The following is an 18,247-nucleotide window of genomic DNA, read 5'->3' as shown; positions in this document are numbered from 1 at the left end:
CCCAACTTTTTTTTTTCTTTAAACCGCCTCTTGCTTGTGTCCAAGACAAAAGAGCCCCCCCAACCCAAGCCTCTGCCCACACACATGTATTGAATGCATTAAGTGATTAGTTATAAACTAACTTTTGCCAAAATAAACAGCAGCTGTAGGTTTTTGTTCCTATTCTCAAAGTGCATAGATAATTATATTAGCAAAACACATTGCGTCTGCAGGGACAGTTAACCATGTTTGTTTTTGTGATTAATCTTGAACACATTTCTTTAACAACCGAACAGAGTGGGCACATTTACACACCTTACATAAAAAATAAAGATCGATTTTCAGAGATGTATCAGCACCTAGACTTGCTCACACAGAGGCTTAATTAACACATTTAAATGTGGAACAAAATGTGTTTTAATAATTTTTTTGATTATCCAATTGGGTGAATTATAGGGATTTTCTAACATGGACAAATATAATTTTCATAACCTGTGATCCCTGGAACACCCCTGAGGGCTAGGAACCATAGATCTGTGGATTTATTCATTTTCATTATTACATGATTTTCCTTAGAACTTCTCCAGTTTTGTTAAATAAATCTTTGATTTTGCTGCGTCTCCCTTTCTCTTGCTTCCTTATTTGCCCTGGTCTGTGTCTGACTCCGTTACATCTTTCTTACCTGTGAAGTAGTCCAGGTCTTCAGCCAGCTCAGGCACTGGGTTCTTCTTCACATGCTGGACACATATTTTCTTCATCTTTCTGGTGAGAGCAGGGAGGCGTCTCTGTAGAGAAGACGCTTCGACTCCGTCCTCTGGACACTCATTCTGAAATACACAATTAAGCTCAGGTTATTGGTTAATAGATCATTTAAACATTAGGTTGAAATAATTATTATAATAATAATAATAATAAGGATGATGATAATAAACACACTGCATACCTGTAGATCTCTGCCTTTACCAGGCAGGTTGCTCTTCAGAGCCTGGTGAACACGATGGATGGGTGTTTCTTCTGCGTTGACGTCAACACTGTCGAAGCTTGTGTTGCTTCCTTGTTCCACTAGAGCGGGAACACTGGGGCCACTCAGAGCCTCCCCAAACTTCTTAATAAACTTGAAGAGGGTTCTAGAAAAAAAGAACAATAGTCATCATTCACTTACTCTCTGTGTCCTCTATCTACAATAAGCATACTGTCATGTCTCTATTTCTCTATTTAAGGGGCGTTTGAAGATATGAAGCAAACTGTTAGACAGTTATGTGAAGAAAAGACAGCATCTGTGCCAGAGGGGCCAGAAGAAGCTCTTTTAGAGATATATCTGTTGCATGTCGACCGATATCTCATGCATTTCTTATTTGACCAACGTGAAAGTCGACACTGCACACACTGGTGCCCTTAGTAAGTCACCTTATTAGTTCGAAGCATGTCATTTGATCTGTCACAAGGATATTCCTTGCATTTACAGATAGCCGAAGAGGGAAGGTGGGCTGAACATAGAAGTGAAGCAACAGTCCCAAAATCATCATTACATTGGAGATGAAGACTTACCGATGTGTCTTCTCCACAGACTGTTTGATGGACCAGAAACTGACATCATTCCACTTGGAGATCTTAACAAAGTCCTGAAACAACAGTTTACATTACAACAAAGCCTTTCAACAAGGAAAAAAGTGAATTATTTAATTTAAAATATTATTAATCACATGTTTTAATGTGAAAATATGTAGTTGTTTATCTTTGTCATTGTTCAAAATAAAAACATATAAATGTTTGATTTCACTCAATGAACAACCTTTTTCTCTTTATGCACTTGTCTTAAGTGGATGTGCCAAGTTTTTTTTCTTTTCATACAAAAAAAACAAAGGTTTTAAAAGTAGGATGCAAATAACCATAAATACCTTCAGCTCCTTCTCAATGGGCTGCCTGAGTTGACTGATTTTGGTGTGGATGCAATCAGAGAACTGACTGTAGTATTTGTGCAGGTTCCACAGAAGACTGGACAAAGACTCTAAAAAAGAAGCAGAAAATATATATTTTTTATTAAATATTGCACTGGTTTGACTTGGAACTATGGCTCATCAGCTAAATGCATATTGAAATGAATCAGTGACATCTGATAAGGAGAGCTAGAAGAGGAAGAAGAGGAAGCACGACTGTGACTGAATTCTTTTCAATAATATTGAAAAAGACGTGTGATTGTTATAAGACAGAGTAGTGATGGCTGACCTTGTCCAGGCTGGTTGGGGACCAGGAGGAGGTGACAGTGGAAGCTGAGCAGCATGGCCAGGCGGGTGTGGAACTCGCCCAGGCTAGAGCCTTCAATGAAGGCCTGGAGAGTGGAGGACACGGAGGACAGAGAGAGACGCTCCCTCTCATCACCTGAGAAGACAATCACAGGAAGGATTCGTTTTTTTTCGTTATATGCTTCACTTAAGTTGGACAGAGTTTAAAAGGAGGCTTACGTAACGAAGTGGGGTCAGCAGTTAGTGGTAAAGTGATGTAATCCCAGTCTTGTATTGACAGAATAGTTTTAACTTTTTTCCTTTTTTTAACCTGTCTTGAACAGTACCTAGGACATAATGTGGTTGACTGCATGCCTTATGGTGTTGAACCCAGGAAGACTCAAGTCAAGGACAAAAATACCAAAGACAGTACAGGTTAGTGCCATTAAATAATGTACACAGTATGTACAGAGGATAATCCTCCAGCAGCCTCTGGGAGAAGTGCTGCTGCGAGTTCTGCTACACCGCCTCCTTTAGTAGACTCTTAACAAATGACCTGGACTTAAAGGAGTTTGATTTTTACAGTAATAGTCAATAACCACATTAAGAAAAGGTAACCGAGGAAGGGTATTATCTATCTCCACCCAACTGAGGTAGGTCCCAGATGAGCACAGTCCCCCAGACAAGGCGGGACCCGTGTCCAGGCCAGCACGACATCCCCTACAGCGTTGACCCCCAGAGCCCGGCCCCCACCCACAACCCAGAGGGGAAGCCGACCCCCTGCCAGGGGCCACCCCCACCCACGGTCCTAAACTAAGACTTTCTAAAAGCACATCATGTAAAAAAGTTACCTGCTTAATTAAAAATGTCAAAAACAAAGATTATTAAATATTTACCTGTGTTCGCCTCCATGCTCTGCTCCTCCAGGTACCTCTCTACCAGTTGGTAGATGGAGAACCAGTGTTGGGTTGATTTCTCAGAGTGCCGCTTCATTGCGTTGTCCAGACTGCTCGACCAACAACTACCACACAGAAGTGACACGACAGGAGACATTTGCATTAAAAACACAGGAAACAGGGAAAATGTGATGAATTTAAGAGAAGTCATTAGATGATGGTTGATTCAATCCCGGATGATCTTACTTCAGCTCCAGTTTGCGCCACTGGATAATGAGCTGGGTGACTGGTTCCAGTTCATTCCGCAGAGAGACTGAGCGACTGGCGTTATTCTCCCAGTCCTGAAAATATGGATTTTTTTTTTAGAAAAACTACAGCTAGCAGACATTTGACATGCCACCTGGAAACTGTGTCAGCTATTAAAACGGCCACTGACTTAATAGTTGAAGATCAATGACGTATCAGCTGTAAATTGAAATAAATCTTAAAAAAAAGAGAAAGCTCACCTGTGCTTTACTGAGCAGAATCTCCAGACCATTTAGGAACTTGGCAAGTGGACTGGCCAAACTGAAAGATCTGATCCTCTCTATCACCACAGTCAGCTGACAAAAAGAAAAATGCTTTAAACCACGTTTTTATGAAGATGAAATATCCAAATATACATCAAATAATAAAATATATGGATGGTCATTATTGTATTTAGTTTCCACCTGTCGATTCTGTTCTAGTATGAGTTCCATAAATGGAACACTCCCAAATCCCTTCTTGCTCCATCACTGTGGGTCTTCATGTAAATAATCCTAACTGACCTGTACGAGTGCTGGATGTTCGGGCCAGTCGCTGAGTCTCTGCTTCACTGCTGCACTCAGCTGCTCCAGAACGGGGAGGCAGTGGCAGGCCTCGCTCATGTTGTGCTGCTGATAGAAGTCATATGGTCCCTCTGAGGTGACGAGCAGAGCGTCAGGACCTCCTGAGCCCTGCACCGTGTTCTGCAGGAGGGCAGAGAGCAGCAGTTCACTGCCTGTCAGCTGCTGGTCCACTTCAGCATCTGAGGAGGGGGGGAACCACAGGACATTGTGAGCCAGTTGACACAAACACATTTCTTGAGTTGGTAGAAAAAGGCTGGACAATATTCTTGAAACCAAAGACACCAACCAATCAGATGATAGAAGTGTGACATCACAGGGGCAGCGATCTGATAGGACGAGACCAGGGCTTTGATGGATTCTTTGCTATGATTGGCTGTCACTGTGCCCTGATACCACAGTGATCGGGCGTACCCCAAACACAGGCGATGATGCACCAGGACCAACGTGTTCATGGCATTTGGAGACAGGAAGCTGCTCTCAGTGGACCCATGCTGAGCTGCTTTCTCCTCCTCCTCCAACCCAGAGTCTGCTGGACCCTCCAGACTCGGCTGAGACGTGATGTCAGCAAAGTCCTGATTAAGAGTATGGACACAAACAATCAGCTCAGAGAGATTTAATTAGAGAGATGAAGAATAGAGATTTTTCTATGACGATGAGCAACCAATGATGACCGATATATGACGCCTTTCTTTCTTGTGCAGATATTTAAAAACTCAAATACAAAGTAATAACAGGTACTGTGTTAAAGCTCTCTTGTTTAAACAAATATCATTGTGTGAATTTTATGTTCAGCATCAGATCAGGCATCAACAAAAGTCATATGCGAATACCTTGTTGAACTGAGGGAACTGGCGTCTGAAGTCTCTCTCCTCCTGCTCGTCCTCAGTTAGGCCCGAGCCGTGCAGTTGAGAGCGGCTGCGGTACAGACTGGCCTCCAGCTGCTCTTGTTCTCTCCTCCGTCTCTCCTGCTCGTCCCACTCATTCACCAGAGCCTGAGGACGATCATGGTACAGTCAGAACAGAGACGGCACCAGTTCAGTTTGGAATGAGTGAGAAAAAACACTCCTCAAAATTCATATTATTAGATGTTGCTTAGATATACGAATCTGATGGTAGAGTGTCTGATCCTGCATACATTTACCAAACCCATGGCGATGAAAATATAAGGTAATAAGCAAAAGGGATATTACGGATTTAAGTCAAAGCTCTTACCCGGCATATGTGTCTGAAGAGGTTCCGTGCCTCGTTACTGAACTCTCCTGTGGACAGAGTGTGGCACTGTATGTGCGACAGAGCATTCAGAAGAAGAATGGAGGGCTGTGGGAGGACATGTTCGGGGGCCTGCTGGGGCAAAAGCTTCACCAGGCAGCGGAGAACGTCCATACACTCCGTGGAGCACAGGAAGTCTGCGCGGGCCAGGGAAGATGGCAGGCTGGAGGACACGGAGGGGAAGGCCAGCAGGCAGGACACCAGCTTGTGCAGTCCTGATACAGGCGTGAGCGAGGCGGCCACCTGTGAGGCTACCAGCCTCATGCCGTGCCGCAGCTGGAGGATGCCAGTCCGCACTGGCCCGACCACATCAGGATACAGGGGATAATCCTCCAGCAACCTCTGGGAGAAGCGCTGCTGCGAGCTCTGCCACACCGCCTCCTCCTTTAGTAGACTCTGAACAAATGACCTGGACTTGGAGGAGGAGCCCTGCAGCACCTTGAGCAGGTGGGACAGCAGGTCTTGGATTCGAGATGCCTGGCCGATGCTGCAGAGGTAGTGCTGAAGGTCCTGGAAGAGTCGACCGTACTGGGGTTCATGAGGGCGACACGCCTGCTTCCTGGAGAGCTCGGCTATCTGCTCCTTCACCTGCTGCATACGGATCCACAGGTACCTACAACCACAAGTCATGTATGTAAGTAAAGTGCTGCTGATCAGCCTCATTGTCGTGACTCTCAACCATGTTTGCTGTGATCCTCAATAAACATGTAATTCAAGCCATTTTTGACCATCTTAACAGACATAGAGACAGTTGGAATATCACATAGTGTTGCTGGTTCCAACCTGATTCGCGGATGTTGGAATCCATCGGTGGTGCTACTCTCTTCCAGCTCTGCTCCAGTCATCAGCTGAGACGACAGGCTGCGACCTTTCCACTCCTCCTGCAGCAGAGCCAGCTGCAACACACACAGTTGAACATGTCATGTCAACGCAAACACCAATAACACGTATCTGCAGATTTAACCACTATTACATTCTAGTGATGGTCCAGCTGCAGCATGTGACCGCAAAAATCCTGAAAGTGACAGTTAACACTTTCTGCCACAGTGTCCGCATGGTGGCCCTATCCATGAAACCATGATGAGGCTGCCCACTTGATGACCCAAATAAAGTGATTACCCCTGTCCCCACTCAAAAACAACAACACCAGTGTCATCTCTCTGGATTCCAACATCGAGAACTATGAGCTAAACTTTAAATTTCAGGCTTTGCAATTCACTAACTGTACTGGATGAAAAGCAACACAGACAGAGAGCTGCTGACCTCCTGCTGAGCGTAGTTGAGTTTGTAGGCCCTCTTCACAGCAGGGTCAAAGATGGTCTGCGGCGTCCACACTTTGATCTGCAGCAAGCCCATGTTGACCCAGAAGACCCCGGACCGGGCCAGCGAATTGGAGCCTTGCACCTTGCTTTGAACATACTGCTGCAGGCAGGTGAGGCAGGACTCCACCAGGCTGTCCGGAAGCAGATTGGGGGGGAGGAAGTCTCTGAAGACCGTCTGGATCTCCTGGGCAGCTATCAGGGGGTCTGGATCCTCCACCAGGCTCTCACAGCTCTCCATGTAGCCCTCCTGCAGGCTGAGAGGCAGCAGGTCGGCCATGCTCTGAAGCTGGCGACGCAGGACCGCACCCTGCAGTCTGAAGTCTGTGCCCCTGATCAGAAGTAAGAGAAACATTTAGTTACAGCCTTATTGTAATGTAATCCTTATTTACTCACATTAACCTAAACATGTATATTTGCATTAAGTTATAAGAGTTGTTAATTGCCTGAAACTGTGCTGCTGTAACGCAATCATTTCCTAGTTTTGAGATCAATAAAGTACATCTGTCTATCTAAGTTACTGATAACTTGTGTGTCACTGTGCTTTCTGACTGTCTGATTTTACTTGTTTACTCATGTAATTGACTGGTTTTGCTACAAAATACTGGGCCAGGTTTATGTTTGTTTGTTTTGAATAGATTTAGAAATTCACTTTTTATTCTTTGTGGAAATATGCTTTCAGTAGAATTCAGATTTTCAAGCCCTTACCATGAAAGTGGCAAACGTGTTCAAAATGTTAAGTCAAAATGTTTTCAGGAGCATGAAGTTACTATCTCCCCCTGTGTAACATTTGACATTTTAGATAGCCACATACATTGTGTCAGGGTGGACATGCTGTGTTTCACTTTATAGATGTGCAAAGCATATCATTTAGAATAATCAATAGTTATGCTCCCTCTACCTGAACTCGGCAAGTGCCGGGATGGCCATATTGTCCCACAACACTGCAGAAACATCCTGCAGCTGCTGGATCCTCTCCTTCCACTCCCCCAGGGTGACGTGGGAGAGGGAGAGCAAAGTGGCAGCTGATGGCTCCCACTGCTGTCCAATATCGCTGTTCATGAGCACTCCCAGCATGCAATGCGACCACACTGCTTTACTCAGCAAGGCTGGACCCTGTAAACGACATAGGAACTGTTAAGTAAAATTTACTTGAAAGGTAATAGAAGAAAATCCGTCTAAAATTGTGGTGCAGCACCATATTATCTGCTCCGTGCGGCAGCTTTGGACCCAGCTGTCTCTCTGGATTCAGTGGGTCCCACTTCAGCCAGCGGTCTGGGTCTGAGGTCACGTAGCTGGTCCACAAGGCAGCCAGAGCCTCTGACAGGAGCTCAGACCACACAAACTGCAGCTCTTCAGCCGGCTGGAGGAGAGAAGAATCATTACTCATCATTACTAATGTTTTTTAATGAGTTACTGACATATAGTCAGCACTGAGTAACCTGTGCAAGAGAACCAGCTTGAGACACGGACACTTGCTAAAGAAATAAAATATTTTGCAGCACCAAAAGCCATTATACAATTAAAAATAAGCACCTGCCATTTCAAAGTGGAAACTAAAGTGTGCTAAATTCTGATTTTACATCACACATGACACTGAAGTTGTTGGTCTATGATTGCCTTCATCGGTAAGTTCAGTAAGTTCTTTCTTCCTGTGGCAATGGTGCGGGAGAGTGAGAAGTTTGCAAACTTCATTTTCCATTCAGAAAAAGGTTTGGGTTTTTTTACCAGCCAAAAAAAACTAATAATGTATTCTTAAGATACCATAAAGTTAAGCAGGTGAAGATTTTCTTAGATGAGCCATTTTTTAGTGACTAAATCTTTTTTTCCTTGTGTTACAGTAGTGTGTTGTTCTGTTTGTTGTGTGGCAGCCAAGTGTTTAGTGTGAATTTCAGGGGATGCTTATTATACTGACCCTGTCACTGCTGAGCAGGAACCAGAGTGGCTGCAGCTGACTGACATTCATTGGTGTGGACTGAAGGCAGTAACGAAGATGCCTGGAGAGTTCCCGACGCAAGCTGTCCTCTGCCTCCTGATCACTGCAGAATCAATTCAAACATCAGCTGGTTCAAGGACAGAAAGCACAAATGTGTGAAGTGTGGAGCAGATCTTTTTTTTTTACCTCGGTGAGAGGGCCAGGTGCAGCAGGTCGGTGCTGAGTCGCAGCTGGTTGAGTACAGCCAGTCCCTCCATCAGGGGCCAGAGCTGGACTCTGCGGCTGAGCTGCTGCAGCTCCTCTCGGGCCAGATGGACACCGTCTGCTGGCTCCTCACCCTCAGACATGGAGCAACGCTCCAAGAGACCAGTGGAGGTCATGCGAAACTGCTGCTGCTCCACACACAACACCAACCGCTCCAGCACTCCTGATAGGAGACAAAAAATGTTTTATGTTAAATAACCAATAGTGTGAAACCCTAATATCATATATATATATATTGTATAAAGTATGTGAATATGTGATTATTATTAGGAAAGCAAACTTTGTGTCCAATTAGGCTCTGCATGTTTTTGGATAGTAGGAGAAAACAGAAGATCGAGTAGAAAACCCATATGCTTATATATTCCTTAGTGGCTACACTGTTACCTCACACCACGGCAATTTTATGGAATAAACAACTGCTCGATCAATCAAGAATATAATCACCAGATTAATCAATAATGAAAATAATCATTAGTTGTAGCCATGAACAGCAGCAGTTAGATGTTTTTGGCTCGACTCAACTTAAACAAACCCGTCAACCAACTGACATACATTCTCATTTCAAAAGACATTTGACATTTCAAAAATACACATTTGCTCACCAGACTTTTGTGGATCCAGCTGGTTGTTGGCAAGCAGGACAAGGCCGCAGGCTTCCAGCAGACTCTCTTTGATGTCCAGCCTGAGGGCAGCACCCTGAAGTCGGACCAGCTCCTGCCTCCAAACCCCAGTGGTGCCGTCCAGCCTCAGATCGCTCACCTCGAGGACTTTGCTCAGGAGCCGCAGCCGAGACGCACACTTACCCACTGACTCCAGCTGAGGAAGGTGGTTTATTTAATGAAAGAAAGCAGATAAATGTCAGATAAACCTTTGCTGTATTTAAAATACATGTATCTGATCATGAAAATGAAAGCGTCTCTCCCCACCTTGAATGGGAGCGCTTTCCCCAGAGTTTTTTGAATGCCTTTCAGAGCTGTGGCCACAGACACTGGGGTGGACAGAACAGTCTGGATGGCTGCAGAGACCACCTGCAGCTCCTGGAGACCTCTGGACACAGAAAAAGCAGACATTTATCAACTGTGGGCAATGAAAAAAAATATAGCATTGTGGATTGTGGAGAGAAATATTTACTCGAATGCTGCGTCAGTGTCGCCCAGCAGCAGCTGCGGCAGCCGCAGGATGAGGTGCTTCTGCACCCACTGCCAGTGCAGGGACAGGATGGAGATTCCCTGAGAGTCAGCCGGCAGCGTGCTGCACACGTCCCAGAAGCGATCCAGCCACTGAAGCAGCTGCAGCATCTAAACACAACACAGACAGAGTACGACAACTGAGAACTTGTGGTCATTTTAATGAATTAATGGATTTATGTAGTGTTAACTACATACAGTAGCTAACTAAGAGCTAACTAAGTGGTAAATATTAAAACCACTATCTGAAATATCTGAGCCATATTAACAAGATAGTTTCTCTCTCCCGGTAGAAAGAGGAAGAGGATAACAGCAGTCACAATAGCACTAGTAGACGAAGATAGATAGCAGATAACAGTAGTCACAGTAACAGCAGTAATAAATGCAGAAATAACAGTAATCATAGCAGTAACAATATCAGTAAAAGCAGTATCACTGGCTGCTAGAAGCAGAAGTATAAATTATTATGGAAACAGCAATAAAACCAGGAGTGACACTGGCAGCAGAGTTAAACATGTTCATAAAGTCAACACAAGAAAGGAAAAACATGGATGTAAAAGGTCCTCACCTCAAACATGATGTGGTCAGAGATGTAGTTCTGCCCACTCTGCACAGCCTGCAGGGTGAAGGAGCTCCACAGGTCAAAGAAAGACTGCAGGTGCATCAGCACTGGATGAGGCAGGTGACCAATATCAACAGTACCTGTAGAAAATGAAATGCATAAAAATAACACATTTGCACTCTTCAAATATTGACTTCCAAAGGAACTAATAGTGACGATGAAAAACGTGGCTCCACAAGTAACAGAAGAAGGATTTGTAATACATCTGTGATTGATCACATGTTATAGCAGCTCTTATTTAAGATAATGCCTCTTACTCCCAAAAAGAAACATTTGCCTGATGAAGATGTAGCACCAAAAGGTTGTGATTCATTTATCATTGTAAGTTAAACTGTGTAGAGGATCTTCTGTTTGGTATTTTGGCCCCATGTATACAAACCTTTGCTGAAGGCTGTGGCGATCCTCAGAGCACAGTTCTGAGCAGACAGGTTGATGGCACAAGAGCAAATGACAGACCTTTCCTCTCTGTCCATCATCAGAACAATCCTAACACACACACACACACAGACACACAAATCAAAAATCCGTCCAGCAAGGACCAAAAATGTCTTCTGTACCAATATCAGAACAAACAACTATATTTTAACAGTTTTAAATGCTTTCAGCAAGGTTTTGCTTTAACCTTTACCCACACAGAAACAATTACAAATCTAAATAACATAATATATACAGTATACATGATACATGATATTATCCCCTGAATTGTTTTTACTTTGTCAGTTTTTTGTCATGCCTGAATATAATCCTGCACAAACTATTTAAAGTGGTTTGTTTACCTGTTGGCAACTGTGTTCAGTGCCTCCAGGAATTCCATGTATCTTTCCTCGTCCTCAAAGTTACATTTATTGGCTAAAATATCCAGATATTGTTTGTTCCAGCGCATGTCCACCAGAATCCTGTATTCATCTGCAACAGAACACACAACAGTCGTTCATATTTAAGATGCTGGGGAAACAGTTCTTTTTAGAATTTAGAATACAACTTGCCTTTCCAGTTAAAAAAAGAAAACAACTACTTTGATCTTAGAACTTCTCAAACAAACGAGTAATACAGCCAAACATTTGGTTTAAAACAAGCTGTAATGAATGACCACATGGATTTCTTCTTAAATTAACTTTACAAACCTAGAAAAAAAATGAAAAGAGGTCAGTTTACCTGTGCTGTGAGGCTGCAGCAGCTCTGCCAGTGACTTGCCCTTAGCGGCAAGTTTGCTGCCAAACACAGCCTTCAGAGCCCGGTTTCCTGCTTCCACCTGAACCAGAGCTGAATCTGCAAGAGTCAACAACAACATAGCTTGGAATTAAATACCTCTGGACTGATGATGAGCTACATCATGCGTAGACAGATGTGTCCATTTAAACATCCTGAGAAAAACCCACAAATTTAAGATCTTGGGTGTAACATTTAGGGAGGGTTAATTGGCAAATTCTGGAGTTGCTATCCATCACTATATTTGGAAAGTATAAACCTTTTATGTCCTTTAGGCAGAGACTTTGTTTTATAAAGGCCACTTTCTTGTGCTTTGAAAACTTTATGTGAAGGCCACCACCATTTCCTGAAGCACTTGGGAAAGGGAGAAGTGAAAAGAAGACTCCACACTGGACCTTTAAAGTTGCAATCTTATACAAAAACGAACACATCATTGTATATGAATACTCATTTTTGAGTAAAAAAAAACAAACAAAAAACAAACCAGGAGTGTATTTGTAGCTCTTTGCCAGGTGGGAGAGCCAGCTGCTGCGGAGGAACCAGTCTCCGTGAGACGCTCTCTCTGTGACAAATCTCACTGCTGTGGGGATCAGCTTCAGAGTGTCTCCTTCCTCCAGGTCCACAACACCCTCAGAGAACACCAGGCCTTCGTTGACGCCACTGCTCTGCAACGCCCTCTGCAGGTCACTCAGACTCAGTGGACGATTCCTGTGCAAATGTGTGACATACTATATTAAACTTAGAAGCAATTCTCTGGGGGTTAGGTTTGTGATAAAACTTTAAACTGGGACATTCTTTTGTTTTGGTCATCGATTTTTTTGTTGTTATTGCTCTTTTTCTTTTTTCTGGTAAAAAGTAATGGTTAATATGCTGAGTAATTACTCCCTAGATTGTTGCATAATATACCTACAAAATAATATAGCGACTTATTTTGTGTCTTTACTGGCCTAATTACACTAGTAGTCATCTGTTGCAACACTTTTAACACATTTGTGTGGCTGCTGTTGTCGTCCTCACCGTTTGCCCTGCAGGCTGAGGGTGTTCAGGCAAAAAGACAGGACCTGTCCATCTCGCAGAATGGCAGAGAAGCAGGAATCTTCTGTGGAGAGGAGAGCGGAGGGGAAACCGTCGGGCCAAACCCCAGCACACAGCAGCCCGCTGCCCCAGTCCTCTGTGTCAAGGATGGCCAGGTGCTGCTCAATCACATGCTGGGCTTGCTGAAGGGAAAAAGATACAGCAATGTTAGTTAATGTATTTTGTTTCTTTTAGTCTTAAATTGTAATATTTTTAATACTCGTTTCTTTATTATTTTTGTCTCCCATTTTTCTTTTGTCTAAAATCATTATAAAATTAAAGTTGTGGGTTCTATTCCCGCCTCTGCTAGCCTACATGCTAAGGTGTCCTTGGGCAAGACACATAACCCTACATTACTCCTGTGCTGGCAGCATGTGAAATATGAGTAATAGAAAATATGTTGCACACAGATGTGCTGAGCAAATGGCAAAGCTGTAATGTAAAGCAGTTTTGAATGATCATCAAGACCAGAAAAGTGCTATATTAATACAGACCCTCGACAATATTTTGTGGCCCCTTGGGGAAAATAATTGCTCATCCCTGCTCTAAATGTACCGTATAAACTGCCAAATGAGTGTATAAACAGAAAACAAGTGGTCCCGGAACAGATTCTTGGGGGACACCTAAGGTGATGGATGCAGATGTATTGAAAATAAGGCCTTGATACCTTTTGGCTGGCAGTGGTGCGCTGGCACAGGGAGTATGCCTCTCCACAGGCGTGCTGCAGGGCGCTGGGTAAATCCACACCTCTGTGCAGCTGACAGGACAACAGAGTGCCAGCATGGAGGAGTGAGGCCACTGATGAGGCCGGGGAATCTGAAACGTAAATGTTTTAGTTCATTAGCCTCTGCAGACAGACTGACGTACTGTCATTTGGCTGTAATGTTTCAGCACCTACCCCAGATGGCAGATTTGATGCCTTTATGTATTTCAATCAGCAGATCACACACACAGTCTCCAGGCACTCCGGCAGTGTGGAGCAGGGTCTTCAGGTCCAACTTGTCCCAGCAGACGCCCTCATGTTCCCCTGGGATGTAAACCTCCACCCCTCTGTTCCTCATGGCTCTGGAGAGCTCCCCATGCACTGGGTCCATGGTCAGGAACAACCTGCGTATCACACACATCAGCTGAGTATTGTCTCATATTTAATGACTTCAACAGGAAGTGAAGCTTCAGTTGTTCATGATTACCTGAAGTTAGGGTGTGGGGTGATTTGGGGCGTTTTCCCATCTATGACACCACGTTCATTGATGGTGAGGGATCCACCAGGCTCCAGCAGGGCATTGAGTCGATCCAGGACAGAGGCACTACACATTTAAAACACAATTAACCTAATGTTAGACCAATAATACACTTTCTGGGGATTTCTTATAAGTTTAAGTTTCTCTTTCAATCTAACTAAATAAGTATATACTGTCCTTATTTAAAGCAAAAATAGCTAGGTGGGCCAGTGTGTATGTTTGATTGACAGCTGTGATAAACAGTAAATACACATCATGTAGCAGCTTCTGTAATAAGCAGTAAGCTTATGTTTATGTTTATGAGAAGGGTTGCACATTGATTTCTCTTTCTTGTCCTGCATGGGGTCAATAAACAGTATTTGGGGTGAAGAAATGTGATCAGAATAAAAGAAAAGTGGGTGCTTTGGATGCTTTTCTTGAATTTTTTTTATCATGGTGATACAATTTCTAATAAAAAATATTATATAATATTTCCTTTTACCCCTAACCCTATCTTTGTGAGACTAGGCCAACTATTTATGCACACACGTGAGCCATCTCCAGTCATAAACTTATGATAATGTCCGGAATTGTTGGTTCTTTTCAGGGGCCGTCCACACGGAAACTGATTTAGGTAAATACGCATACTTTTTTTGTTGGAGAGGCGTTCCGTCCACACAGAGTGGTGTTTTAGGGGACCTGAAATGGTATTTTTTGAACATTTTAAAAACACCGGCCTCGCGTTTCCATGTAGACAGTGAATTACTACCTTAGGAAAACGATGACATCATATTCCCACCTCTCTCTTGTTGTTTTGTGTTTGGAGATTATTTGACAGTCTTACCAATTACTGTCAATGAAATAACAAAATCAGACAGAAAAGACGCTACATGTCACTATGACACATCCTGTCTTTAGTGATTGGCAAAATTGTACATATGTATTTAAGTTTATGACGAACGTTGGTAGATTTGTCGCTAGTCGCTTTTGGAAACGGTACAAAACATAAACGCATACAAACAGACAGACAGATTATCTGGTTGAGATGCATTGACAACAGAAGAAGAATCTTCCAAGCATCACATGGAGCTCACTCAGAAGGAAGAGCCAGATTTCAGACTGGCAAGAAAATATCTGGAGAGGCTTCTGCCAGCATTCTCCATTTTCCAAAGGATGTCTGGACTTCTGTGCATATCTGAAAGTGTGACACTTCACATTCCTCACCTGCAGAAGTTAACGTTGTCCATGAGCAGCCAATCGCCGGCCTGCAGGGCCTGGACCAGCATGCCGTCTAACCACTCAAAGCCTCCGTTTGTCCAGCCATCCTCCAGCTGAGCCAGTCGCTCCTTCAGCAGCGTGAAGTCCATCTGCAGCTTGGACATGTCTGGAGGACAAACAGAAAGACTTTTTTTACTCCATTCTTATATCCACTTTCCCCTTTTATCAGACAGTGTCCTGTCATCTATTACCAGTGAAGACTTTGAGCTTGGTGTTGAGCTTCTGCAGGAGCAGGATGATGACTTCCAGCTTGTTCAGAGCCTCAGAGTCGACTGTTCCCCCAGTTTTCTGCATCTCTTTATCCTTCAGCCAGTGGCAGAACAGGCCCCACGTCTGCAGCAGGAACTCTGTGTCCTGGATGCCAACGTCCAGTGACATGAGGCCACGTCTTATTACCATGGCAACTATGTAGTCCACGCTTTCCAGCACTTGCTGCCATGGCCGCATGATATCCACCTAAAAAAATGGAAGAGGTTATTGGTTTAAGTGGTTTTCCGTTTTTAAACAATGATGACATTTTAGCAAAACTAGAAACTTGACTTCCTGGTTACCTGTTCAAAGCCTCCCAGCAGCTCAGTGGTGTCCATGGCACTGTTCATGGCCATAACTCTGAGGCGGTGTCCTGTCAACAGAGTCAGTAATCTCACCAGGCTGGTCTTTCCGCTGGCAGTGGGGCCGACTAGTATTGTCATCCATCCCATCTCCACACACTTCATCAGGGACTCCAGCGGTCGCAGGGCCTGGTGGGTGATGGACAGTGGGGGGTCCAGGGCCACCGGGGCTCCGCCACTGCGCTGCAGGACTGAAAAGCCCACCTGTGAAGGCAATCCACAGGAAAGAAAAAAATACACATGAATTTCTTTGGCAAATTTTTAAACATTCGAATGTGGAAAATAAGGGATACGTCATGGACCTGCAGGTTGAGTGGAGTGATGTGGAACTGTCTGGAGCCGCTGTAAGGCTCAAAGTCCTCCCCAAATACCTTCCGGAACACAGAGAGTACCTGAATGGGACGAAAAAATACATTATTTTTATTCCAAGTTCACACACACACACACAAAACACTAAGCATTTTCTAAGATTTTCTAAGCACATGCTGCCATGTTAGGGAATAGGATTGTCAAAAAAATCATGCTCAAATTCATTTAGAATGACCCGTAATTTGTAAACCCTGTTGTCATTGCGTTATATAATTGTTAACTTATTAACAGTGCTGTATGTTATGAGTATTCATAACATACAGCACTCACAGTAGAGTCGGATGGAATCACCGTAAAAGAAATCGCTGACAACAGTAGGAAGCTCTGACAGCTTTTCGCTATAATATAACAATGTAGTAAAAACATAGAACTGATAGTCAATACTAAACAGGATACCTGAGCCTTATCAGCTTCTGTTCGCATCCTGTCAGCATACACCAGAGCTACATGCTGACCAGGACTGAAAAACCCTGGCGACTGGTCGGCCTGCATCAGCTGACACCAGCGGAACATATCGCGCAGGTTGAACTCCCAGGGGCTTCCTTTCTGACCCCACTGCCGTTCCACGGTCACCTCCTGGACGAGCTACGGGAGGCAAAAAGAGCCAATTCACACAAATGAAACATAGATAATTCTGTAAATACAAGCAGGTTATGTCTTTAATTCAGCTTATTAAGGCCAATCAAACATGTGACACTAACATGGGGAAAGAAACCTACCCTGTTACTGAAATCCACCATTTTGGCAATGATTTCCTTGTCAATGTCAGGGAATATGGAGCCTGCTATGAACTCCATGTCTTTGCAGGTGAGTTGATCAACAAAAACCTGGAAACACAACAAGGATATGTCAGAGAAAACAGAGAGAAATGCGAATCATTGTCTCTATCTCATTCATCGCACACTCCTCAAACGATAAGCAGTGAGACAATGGATGGACGCACTGGTGCTGCTCACCTGTGTGAATCTGTTGAGGAAGGATTTGGGCAGTCCCTTACGCCCGCCACCTTGAGTGAAGGGGTTTTGGCAGCCAAAGATCTTGGTCTTCTCATGCTGGACCTGGAAGCTCATGCCCAGCTCGGGAATATAAATCTCTGCTCTGTGATCGAAACAGGCATTCAGACCCTCCAGCACCGACTGAGAGGCCAAATTCAGCTTTCGGAGACAGGAACAGGGCACATTAGTTTAAAATCACCATTTTATTTAGCATAATCCATTATTATTGTATGATTGTCTGCAAAAAACAGGTTACACATTTATTTTTATAGCTGTCTATAGTGTCTGTAAGTGTCTACCTCATCCAGGACAACCCAGTGTCCCGCTTTTAAAGCAGCCAACAGTGGACCATCACGCCACGCAAACTCTCCTCCTTTCCCTCCCTCCACTGGAAGGTCAGTCCCAAACAAGTCAGTAACATCCTGCAGGAGGGGACACGTTATCAGCACCAGAGCCATTTATTAGTTAAGCTCATTTTGTACAAAGTTCCTGTGCTTTAAATAATAAAAAAATGGTTTACCGTCTGCTCCGACAGGTTGATGCGGACTAGATAGTTCCCAGATGCCTTTGCCAGTGCTGCCACCAGGCTGGTCTTCCCCACACCAGGAGCTCCCTCCAGCAGCACGGGCCTCTGCAGCTTCAGGGCCCTCAGCAGCCTCTGGGCATTCATTGCTGTGGTGCCCGCTGCAATGGCATAATCTGACAGGTTGCGGCTCTCAGTCTGGGGCCCTGGGTGAACATATGGAGCAAAGAGCCATTTGATTCAAACATGGGAGGGGAAACTGAACTGTATTTACATAATGGCAGAGAACCATGTGACAAACCAGTGTTTTCAAGAGAGTTATGGTGATCTTTCTATTTTATTCTTGATACAAAAGTATTTTAGCCAAACTATTCAAACAGTTTCTTGACCAAACTAGATCTGTAA

At 44.0% G+C, this 18,247-nt stretch overlaps 1 protein-coding gene across 1 annotated transcript in view; it reads right to left on the bottom strand.

Annotated features, from left to right (window-relative positions):
• The window catches only part of mdn1 (midasin AAA ATPase 1), a 57,733-nt gene that overhangs the window by 18,008 nt on the left and 21,478 nt on the right, over positions 1 to 18,247 (bottom strand). The window contains exons 36-74 of the mRNA XM_044049169.1: positions 17,840 to 18,048; positions 17,619 to 17,741; positions 17,281 to 17,478; positions 17,044 to 17,151; positions 16,721 to 16,909; positions 16,258 to 16,347; positions 15,896 to 16,159; positions 15,536 to 15,800; positions 15,291 to 15,450; positions 14,037 to 14,153; positions 13,745 to 13,953; positions 13,514 to 13,662; positions 12,790 to 12,989; positions 12,257 to 12,480; positions 11,719 to 11,832; positions 11,340 to 11,469; positions 10,943 to 11,049; positions 10,510 to 10,643; positions 9,886 to 10,052; positions 9,681 to 9,801; positions 9,357 to 9,570; positions 8,677 to 8,917; positions 8,470 to 8,593; positions 7,753 to 7,917; positions 7,456 to 7,670; positions 6,499 to 6,886; positions 6,019 to 6,131; positions 5,179 to 5,848; positions 4,797 to 4,958; positions 4,253 to 4,538; positions 3,907 to 4,145; positions 3,604 to 3,699; positions 3,344 to 3,438; positions 3,098 to 3,222; positions 2,206 to 2,358; positions 1,878 to 1,987; positions 1,528 to 1,601; positions 923 to 1,106; positions 662 to 806 (exon numbers count right to left, since the gene is read on the bottom strand). Coding sequence (XP_043905104.1) covers positions 662 to 806; positions 923 to 1,106; positions 1,528 to 1,601; positions 1,878 to 1,987; positions 2,206 to 2,358; positions 3,098 to 3,222; positions 3,344 to 3,438; positions 3,604 to 3,699; positions 3,907 to 4,145; positions 4,253 to 4,538; positions 4,797 to 4,958; positions 5,179 to 5,848; positions 6,019 to 6,131; positions 6,499 to 6,886; positions 7,456 to 7,670; positions 7,753 to 7,917; positions 8,470 to 8,593; positions 8,677 to 8,917; positions 9,357 to 9,570; positions 9,681 to 9,801; positions 9,886 to 10,052; positions 10,510 to 10,643; positions 10,943 to 11,049; positions 11,340 to 11,469; positions 11,719 to 11,832; positions 12,257 to 12,480; positions 12,790 to 12,989; positions 13,514 to 13,662; positions 13,745 to 13,953; positions 14,037 to 14,153; positions 15,291 to 15,450; positions 15,536 to 15,800; positions 15,896 to 16,159; positions 16,258 to 16,347; positions 16,721 to 16,909; positions 17,044 to 17,151; positions 17,281 to 17,478; positions 17,619 to 17,741; positions 17,840 to 18,048 — 7,077 coding nt within the window. The remainder of the gene's footprint in view (positions 1 to 661; positions 807 to 922; positions 1,107 to 1,527; positions 1,602 to 1,877; positions 1,988 to 2,205; positions 2,359 to 3,097; positions 3,223 to 3,343; positions 3,439 to 3,603; positions 3,700 to 3,906; positions 4,146 to 4,252; positions 4,539 to 4,796; positions 4,959 to 5,178; positions 5,849 to 6,018; positions 6,132 to 6,498; positions 6,887 to 7,455; positions 7,671 to 7,752; positions 7,918 to 8,469; positions 8,594 to 8,676; positions 8,918 to 9,356; positions 9,571 to 9,680; positions 9,802 to 9,885; positions 10,053 to 10,509; positions 10,644 to 10,942; positions 11,050 to 11,339; positions 11,470 to 11,718; positions 11,833 to 12,256; positions 12,481 to 12,789; positions 12,990 to 13,513; positions 13,663 to 13,744; positions 13,954 to 14,036; positions 14,154 to 15,290; positions 15,451 to 15,535; positions 15,801 to 15,895; positions 16,160 to 16,257; positions 16,348 to 16,720; positions 16,910 to 17,043; positions 17,152 to 17,280; positions 17,479 to 17,618; positions 17,742 to 17,839; positions 18,049 to 18,247) is intronic.

The sequence above is a fragment of the Solea senegalensis genome, linkage group LG17 (genome assembly GCF_019176455.1).
Source record: "Solea senegalensis isolate Sse05_10M linkage group LG17, IFAPA_SoseM_1, whole genome shotgun sequence".
Taxonomy (NCBI): Eukaryota; Metazoa; Chordata; class Actinopteri; order Pleuronectiformes; family Soleidae; genus Solea; species Solea senegalensis.
This window is presented reverse-complemented; position numbering and strand designations above follow the sequence as displayed.